The sequence below is a fragment of the Hemiscyllium ocellatum genome, chromosome 34 (genome assembly GCF_020745735.1).
Source record: "Hemiscyllium ocellatum isolate sHemOce1 chromosome 34, sHemOce1.pat.X.cur, whole genome shotgun sequence".
Lineage (NCBI taxonomy): Eukaryota > Metazoa > Chordata > Chondrichthyes > Orectolobiformes > Hemiscylliidae > Hemiscyllium > Hemiscyllium ocellatum.
This window is the reverse complement of record NC_083434.1, coordinates 9,262,227-9,272,038: the sequence shown is the minus strand read 5'-3', so window position 1 is coordinate 9,272,038 and position 9,812 is coordinate 9,262,227. Positions and strand designations below refer to the sequence as shown.

The 9,812-nt window shown below is 38.7% G+C and overlaps 1 protein-coding gene across 2 annotated transcripts in view; it reads right to left on the bottom strand.

The window, feature by feature from the left end:
• Window positions 1-2,062: 2,062 nt before the first annotated feature.
• The window catches only part of LOC132832261 (partitioning defective 6 homolog gamma-like), a 51,655-nt gene continuing 43,905 nt past the window's right edge, over window positions 2,063-9,812 (bottom strand). Inside the window, exon 3 of one of the 2 annotated variants that reach the window (XM_060850099.1) lies at window positions 2,063-8,053. In XM_060850099.1, coding sequence (XP_060706082.1) covers window positions 7,212-8,053 — 842 coding nt within the window. In that variant the 3' untranslated portion in view covers window positions 2,063-7,211. Of the gene's footprint in view, window positions 8,057-9,812 lie in introns of both variants that reach the window. The other variant, XM_060850098.1, reaches the window with a different exon arrangement.

Below are 9,812 nucleotides of genomic sequence, written 5' to 3'. Positions count from 1 at the left end.
GATGATTACATATCCTATCTCTCTCTTATAACCCTTTCCAACACTTTACCCACAACCGAAGTAAGGCTCACAGGTCTCTAATTTCCAGGGTTATCTCTACCCCCACTCCCCCCACCCCTTCTTGAACAAGAGAACAACATTTGCTATCATCCAGTCTTCTGGCACCATTCCTGTAGACAATGACGACATAAAGATCAAAGACTTGGCAATCTCCTCCCTGGCTTCCCAGAGAAAGAGTATTTTGGAGTAATTAGATTAGATTAGATTACTTACAGTGTGGAAACAGGCCCTTCGGCCCAACAAGTCCACACCGACCTGCCGAAGCGCAACCCACCCATACCCCTACATTATCCCTTACCCCTTACCACTATGGGCAATTTAGAATGGCCAATTCACCTGACCCGCACATCTTTGGACTGTGGGAGGAAACCGGAGCACCCGGAGGAAACCCACGCAGACACGGGGAGAACGTGCAAACTCCACACAGTCAGTCGCCTGAGTCGGGAATCTTAGGATAAATCCCATCCGGCCCAGGGGACTTATCTACTTTTTACACTTTCAGGAACTTGACAGGATCAATGCTGAAACGATGTTTCCCATTGAGGAAGAGTCCAGAACTAGATAAGAATTTAAAAATAAGGGGTTTCCCATTCAAAACAGAGGTGAAGATCAATTTTCCTTGGAGGTGTTTGGACTTCTTCTCATGAGTATGGTAGAAATCAGACTATTCAATACTTTTAAGGCAGGGCAAGGCTAACATAGGAATCAAATTTAATATGGGAATGTGGAGTCAGTCTACAATCACATCAGCCGTGATCTTCGTGAATGGTGGAACAGACTAAAGAACTTGAAACCCAACTCCTGCTCTTAATGAACTAATTTTGTCTAATACTAATAACCTCAATTTGCCCCTTACTGAATGCATTTTGACATTACATTCACTGCTTTCTCCCTGTCATGTTTCCTGTTATCATGTCCACAATAATATTTCTTAGTATTTTGACTACTAATGATATTAACTATCTGACCTATTCATTTTCACCTTCCAGTCTACTTCAGTTTTTAAATAGCATACTGTTCCAGGGACCTGTTACAAGAGCAGGTCACAGAGTAGGAATCCTGCAGCAAATCCTGCAGGAATTCCTGACTCCCGAACCTGGTTCACTATCTACAAGGCACAAGACAAAATAATGAGAAATAAATGATAAATGCTGGTAACTCAAAGGTTTGTTGGAATAATTGGGAACTTCCAGTTATCAGAGGTACCTTGAAATAACAACAATGGAATACAAACACTTTTACAAGCACATTAGAAAACAGCAAAGAACAGGCACTAAGAGATGAACAGCTAAAGATTGCTGGAGATATTTTATTTAGACTCTAATAAATTATGGCAGAGAACATTACCTGAGAGAACAGAAGAACTGACAAATGCATTGTAATATGGACCAATATTTGCAGAGATATCTTATAATAAAGACAAATATAGCAGGATTTGTTGGACAGAAGTAAATCCAATCTAAAAGATTGAGTACACAGGACTGCAAAGAAAGATTCTTAGGAGTGTTACAGTGTGACCATCATGGTAAAGTTCTTGACCAGTGATCACAAAAATAGTTCCATGCAGTAGGCATATAAATCTCCTTGAAGCATTGCTGATGCAGATTCGTGGAAACTGGGTACAAAGAGTACAGGATTTTAATTAAAACTAAAGTAGAAAAAAAATTCAAACAGGTTGTTTAAAAGCTCCTGAAAGCAGAGTTGAAAATTATGCAAACTGTCTAAACTTTGTAATAAAAAGTCACTAATTAACAGACTAAAATAATTTCTTTGGTGCAGAACATAATGGCACTTTACAAACAATCAACTTTTTTACAAAATAATACAAAATCATTGATTGCCCAAAGATTACAAGCTTGTACTCTCACTGATAGGGCAACGAGAACATGAAAAAAGGGATAAGAACTGAAAATTCATCCAAATCACAAAGAAACTGAAAATACAATCAAGTATGAATGAAATACTAATCCAAAAATCACAATTTTTTTCAAGTACAGTTGATTTCACAATCTGTATTTGGTGGACAATTAGATGCAGAGTAGCCAATCCAATACAAAATAGACCTGAAATAAAATACATCTTACATACAAAATTGGTAATGCTTATCTGTACACTATAAACAACATACCATATAATGTGCCATTCAGCCTGGGTTAGAGACATTTAAAATTATCTTCAGTTTAGGGTAAACCTTAAATGAAAATTACAAACTGCTCAATTGCTATTGCTACAAATTGCTCTTTATACTATTGCCATTACATGATGATTTAGTGGTATCCCCACCAAGGAATGAGTCAAATTTTGAGCAGATAATAGGTCTTTCTGGGCAATAATCTAAGTAAAGGCGTGGCAGAAAATCTGAATGACCAGCTAGAGTAGCTTGAGCTCCAGGGTTCGACTAGCAGCTGGAGTCAACGTGAGGGATCCATGAGGCTGGCAGCCACTTGGAAAGCATAACTTAAACATATGCTCGAAGAGAGGGAATGGATGACTTCCAGAAGGATAAGGGGGACAGAGCAGGAATCTCAGAAATGCATTTCAACCTACAAGCGATATTTAATTTTGAATACTGGTGACAGTGATGGGTAATGGCTCATCTGTGAAGTGCAGGAACAACCAACATCCCAAATGATTCAGCTTCACTTGGGAAACAGGAGGACAAGACGAGCAATAGTAGCTGCAGATTTGATAAGGAGGGAAACAGACCTGGACTCTTGCAGCTGCTATTGCCATTTTTGGAAAGTATGTTGCTTCCCTGCTGCCAGGGTCAAAGGTGTCACTGAGCTGCTGCTGAGTGGTGTAGGTGTACAGCAACAGGTCCTGATCCATATCGGCACAAATGAGACAGACAGAAAAAATCTGAATTATATTTTACCGTTACGTGTACTCGAGTAGATGGATACAGGAGTACAGTGAAAAGTATACAAAGTCACCATTCTTGGCGCTATCATAGATACAAAAGGTACCTAGGTACAAATTTTAGGTATAAAGTAGAAAAATATTTGTTTTGAAAGTAGTGTTTAGATTCTGGAAGAGAAACTGAAAAATAGGAACTCAAAAAGTAGTAATCTCTAATTTACTCTTGGGGTCATGTGCTGGTGAGAAATAAGAAGATAGCACGAATGAACACATGGCTAGAAGATTGATACTGGAGGGACAACAGATTCCTGGGGCAATGGAGTGGGGCCTTTACAAGTCAGACTGATTTTATGTCAATAGTGCTGGGAATAATATCCTCGCTGGGGATTTTATAGTGATGCTGGGAAGGGATTGAAGCAATTTAACACAGTAATTCAGAAGGGAGAGAATAAAGGTGGATATGGAAGGCAGAAAATTTGTAAGCATGTTTAGAAGGTGGAGTAAACCAGTGTTAGAAAATAGACAGCAAAGCAGTTTGACAATACTAAATGTATAATGTACTTCAATGCAAGATGTCCAAAGAGTAAGGCAGTTGAGATGAGAACACATTGAAATATCTAGCTATTAGGTTAGATTCCCTACAGTATGGAAACAGGCCCTTTGGCCTAACTAGTCCACACCGACCCTTTGAAGAGTAACCCACCCAGTCCTATTTCCCTCTGACTAATGCGCCTAACACTACGGGCAATTTAGCATGGCCAATTCACCTGACCTGCACATCTTTGGACTGTGGGAGGAAACCGGAGCACCCGGAGGAAACCCATGCAAACATGGAGAGAATGTGCAAACTCCACAAAGACAGTCATGCGAGGCTGGAATCGAACCTGGGACCCTGGTGCTGTGAGATAGCAGTGCTAACCACTGAGCCACTGTGCCACCCTCATATATGATATTATAGCTTTTAAGACATGGCTAAAAGAAAGACAGGAATGGCAACTCAACATTCCTAGATAGTTTTCAGATAAAATGCAGAGGAGGCTTCAGAGAAGAACGTGGCAAAACTGACCCAAGAAATAACAGAGAGAAGAATATGGTAAACGGATCACAATTGAGAGCATATGGGCTGAATGAAAAAACAAAATAGGGGCCATCATACTATAGGAGTGCGTTACATTCGAGGGGGAAACAGAATTGGAAATATGTAGGCAAATCTGAGAACTGCAAATAACAATAGTAATAGTAGAAGATTTCAACTATTCAATATAACTAGGATAGAATTATTGTGAAAGGAAGAGAGAAGGTTTTAAAATATGCATTCAGAACTATTTTAGAAGAACTTGCTGCACACAGCAAGCGAGGGGGGGAGATTTTATGGACTCAGTCTTGGGAACAAAACTGGACAGATAGAAGAGGTAACAATTGAGGAGCACACCGGTAGAAGAAACAGCAATTCAGTTAGAGTTAAGGTAAGCAAAGAATAAAGGAATATCAGAAATAAAAAGTTCCTCATTTGTAAAGCTAATTTTACTGTACTGTGATTTAGCTAAATTGGATTGAAAACAATTAATTGAAAAAGTAATGATTTTAGTATTGTTCTTTATCAATATTGTGCATCAGTTTTCACAAAAGGAAGGGACGACACACACTGCAACCAGGGAGGAGGAATGTTAAATATAAGATGATGTTACCATTGTGACAGAAACACCCCCAAACCAAATGAGATGTGTCCTTGGCTGTTATTGGAAACTAGAGAAGATATAGTTGAGACTCAGGCCTTCAATTTCCAGTCTGCTCTGGCTACAAGTGTGGTGCGAGGGGACAGATAACGTTGTACCACTGTATTAAAAAAAAAGGCTACACCAAGTTATTATAGGTCAGTCAGCTGAACCTTAGTAGTGGGAAACAGATTGGAAAATTTCTGAGACACAGGATAAATAGTCATTTGGAAAGACAAAATTAACTAAAGACATTTGTGAAGGAAAGTTTGTTTCTGACAAACATGAATGAAGTTTTTGAGAAGACTACAAGGAGGATTAGTTAGGGTAGCCATTTGAAGTAACCTGTTTGGATTTTAGCAAGGTTTTTGATAAGGTGCCCTCGCAGACGACAAAAGAAAAAGCACGAAATTCATGGGAAAGTGATTAATTGGATTCAAAACTGGCTTAGAGTCAGGAAGCAAACAGTATTGAGTTGGTTGGTGTTTGAGACATTGGAACACTCCTTCCACTGAGTTTTGAATGACTCATTACTGAGTCCTTTGGTGTTCATACTATATAACAATGATTTAACTTAAATGTAGCACTCGATTAACGTGATTGATGATCCAAAAACTGGTTTGTAATGAGACTGGGTTGATAATGAGCCTGTAACACAGTGCTTCACAAGCTTTTCCCCATTGTGACCCCTTTAAAAATTGGTGTGATTCCTCAGTAATGATTGAAGGCATGGAGGCCAGTCCAAGAGGAAGCACAGCTATTATAACCTGGTCAATGCACCACAGTGGCACTGCTGCCTCAGAACTCAAGTGTTGATGTCAGCTTATAACCTCAGTGGGAGCCCTGACTCTCACTTTGACAAGTCCTGCAATAGATGGACATAAGATTTCAATGGACTGATCAGCTGGGCAGAATAGGGAATAGTTGAATTCAGTCCAGAGAATTAAAGTAATGCACTTGGTGAAAACTAACAAGGAGTAGGAATTTACAATAAATACAGAGATACTGAAAGAAATAAATACTTGTTGTTGAAGTGTAGAGGTACAGAGGAATTTGTGACAGCATATCAACAGATCTCTGAAGATGGCTGGACAGGTAAACAAGATGATCAAGGTGGCAAACAGGATACTGCTTTTATATCCAAGCAATAAAAACATAAAAGCCCCGAGACCATACAGGAACTGTATAAAATGCAGGTTTAAGCAATAGCTTGTCACCACATCAGGAGAAAGATGTGATTGCACTTGAGAGGGTATAAACGATATAAACAAGGATCTTGCCTGGATTGGAGAATATTAATTATGAGGCAAGATTGGATTGACTTTGGAACAAAGGAGGCTAAAGAGAAATCTAATTCAGAGTATAAATTTATGAAGAACCTAGCTAGACAAGACGTTTCCCCTTTTGTTGAGAAGTTAATGTCTGAGAAGGAATATCTATTATAATAGACAGTAGCTTTAGAGAGAATTCTTTAGCATGCACAAGGACTTCAAGACAGCAGCTCACCACCTTATTCTCAAAGGCAACTAAGGCCAGGCGCTAAATGCTGGTCCAGCCAGCAACACCCATATCTCATGAATTATTCAAATAAAACTTGGAGGAGGAATTGTTTCATCAATAGACTGATCAAGAAGGATCTTAAAAAGGTGGTTTGAGGATATAACATTTAAAAAGTTCTTGGATATGCAGATAAATCACTTAGGTTTACTGGCTAAGAATTGGACAGTTAGATTAGGCTGGATGGCTACTTGTCAGGATGAGACAAATGGCCTTCAACTGTTCCGTAAATTTCAATTATTTTGTTTGCATTATCAACACCGTGTACATCACTCTTAAATACCTATTAATTATTACAAACTGCCGAAGGCCGTGGTCTCTAATTTGCTGACAAGGCAATATTATTTTTAATTCCAAAGTGTATTTTTAAAGACATATTGTACACACATTCTCAATATCTTCAGCGACTAAATTCCAAACATATTCAAACAATAAAAGATACAAACACAAAACACTGCAGATGTACATTGGATTGGACATTATTATGCTTGCAAATTCTAACTAAAGTGGCTAATCCCCCAATTATCAGTTTCTAGTGTTACATCTATTAAAAATAATTTTAAACAACCTAAAATTTATTGGTTATGCATGGATAAACAACTGCAATGTCCTGGATCAGGCTGATATTTGAAGAATTTAAAATAATTAAATTGGTCTCCCACAATTATTGCAACAAATATATCCAGCAAGTAATGCTACATAACACAATCATTCTTGCTCACAGGATCTCCATGATTGTGTTTAAAAATAATTTGGTGTCATACCTTTTGATACACTTTATTAAAAGCTTTCCTATCATTAAAATAAGCTTCTGTGTTGGCATCCACTTATTAACTATATCTGAATAATAGGTTTAGCCTCTACATTGAAGGCAATTGAAAGAACATCCTGTAAGGTACTGAATTCCAGTAAACAAGGGAAATGTTCCCAAAAATATGCTTGCAATTAAAAAAGTAGAAATGAACACATCAATTGTTCATTGTTCTCTGTTGGCACTTTTCATCAATCCAGACCAAAATTTCAAAGTGTAATCACTGTTCCATCCTCTTCAATGCCTCCTCTACTGAAAGCTAGGCTATGCCTTGCCTCAGCTTTGAGTGCACTCAATGTTTTAAGTATACTTCCATTAGTTTTTCTAACGGAGCCATTGAGTGGCAGCTCCTTCTGCCGTCTCTGACTCAGATTATTTCGAGAACTGGTGAAGGAGGAAGATGGTGATTTAAATGAAATGCTCTGTGGTTCAATACAGCCTTCAATAATAATGTCAGCTTCCTCATCACTTTCATCTTCAGGATTATAGTTCTGCACCATATGGGCAGAGGGCAGACTATGATGACTGGCTGTACTGTCATTGGAATGGCCAGAGCTACCAGACATACGACTGCTGCGGTTGACATTGTTCCTCTGGTTCACTGGCTTTACTGTAATGATAAGGTTGTGACTATTCGCAATCATCATGTCTGTAACTTGATCAAGCGTTTTACCCATCACCTCAATCCCATTCACCTCGAGGACTTCATCATTAACAGCAAGGAGGCCTGTACTTTCAGCTAAACCACCAGGTACAAGCCGTGAGATGAAGATACCTGGAACCTTTTCTAGTCCATGAGCTGTCACCCTCACACTTGTGCCATCTCGTATGTAGAACCCTAAAGGTTTTTCACATCCATGTTTGTATAATCGGACTCTCCGGTGAGTTTCAGGCAAAATATCCACATCAATAATGGAAGAAACAGGCCTGAAGTCTTGAGGAATACTAATGCTGAGCTGAACTCGTTTTCGGAGGGTATCATTACGGAGACCTCCCAAAGGCTTTTTCTTTCGCGTCAATGAATCTGTGCCAAAGAGATTGTAGTCGACCTCTTCTGTAACAGTTGGAAAAAAGATTTTAAAACAACGTATTTAGAAATTCAACTTAATGTTCATTAGATTCTTATTCAGAATGTAACAGTGCAAAAGCTGTTTCCGAAAATGATATAAAACTTATTCAGATTTGATTTTAGGTGTCAATTGGAAAAATGAATTTTCATGTTCAAACAGCAATTGGAATTCACAATAATACTGATTAGACAAGGAAAACATCAATTACAATTTCAAAGAACTCTGAATATCAAGTCATTAATTTTATGCTTCAGAAAAATGTACAATATAGTAATATCTTATATTGCCAACACTTGTGCAGTGAAAATTCATTACATTTAAGATTTGTTAGAGAAAAGAAAATGCATGTAGTACGAAGTCTTACATTCAATTCCCTTTTGTGATCTCACTACTTTGGACCAGCCTGGAAATAATTCTGGGTCACACTGGAAAAACATGCTGACAAAATGAGGCATACTCACCCAGTAGCGCACACTCTCTTCATCAGGAAGTGTTTTGCTTTGCTAGTTGCTGATCTAAGATTTTAAGCTTGGGAGCAATAAGAAATAGAACCGAGAATTCTTCTATCTTAACGGTTTTGTGCGTGTACACATAGCGTTAATATGGGTACTTAATTCAAAACTTTGCTGTTATCTTAAATTAAACAGGGCACAAACAGTATTCCTACAAATTGATTTATATACAAAGGATTAGAAACTGGTTTAATTTCATTTGTTTATAAGTGGATTGAGAATTGGATTATAAATAGAATCAGATAGGTTAAAGCTCTTTATTTGTATGATTCCCATATATTGATGTATAGGATATGAACTGAGTCTATTGACTTACATCTGTTGTCACAATATAAAATATTGTGACCATAGCAACACGATGATTGGAGGAAGAGCGCCTCATCTTCCGCCTAGGAACCCTCCAACCACAAGGGATGAACTCAGATTTCTCCAGTTTCCTCATTTCCCCTCCCCCCACCTTGTCTCAGTAAAATCCTTCGAACTCAGCACCGCCTTCCTAACCTGCAATCTTCTTCCTGACCTCACCGCCCCCACCCCCACTCCGGCCTATCACCCTCACCTTGACCTCCTTCCACCTATCGCATCTCCAATGCCCCTCCCCCAAGTCCCTCCTCCCTACCTTTTATCTTAGCCTGCTGGACACACTTTCCTCATTCCTGAAGAAGGGCTTATGCCCGAAACGTCCTGGAGCATTTGTCTAATGCTATCTTCACCACTCCTTGCCAAATGGTAGCTAGTGCTACATTTTTTAAACATTTTCTGATGTTATCATTGCTGTATTTTGTTCATGTGAAATCTGTGTCCTCTTGCGCTCAATACATTAAAATTCTAGATTTAAATAAATTCTCCAGTAAAGCACAGCGTTACATCAGCATGGCTTCCCTTGTTTAAGGTAAAATTGATTATCCGAATAACCAATTATCCAAACAAAATAGTGCCGCCAAAATAGTTCCTCTGTACTCCCTCTATTGACTTTATCTTTAGCAGGCTAACTTGTTGAATGCCTTGTAGAAGTCAAAAATAGAACACAGTTACTAGCTCCCTTCAATCCCCTTGGTGGAAAATTCCTCAAAACAAACTCAAATGAATTAGCCAGTTGCAATTTGCCTTTAAGGAAGAGAATGTGAGGGCTGCAGATGCTGAAGATCAGAGTCGAGCGTGAGGTGCTGGAAAAGCACAGAAGGTCAGGCAGCATCCGAGGAGCAGGAGAATTGATGTTTCGGGCATA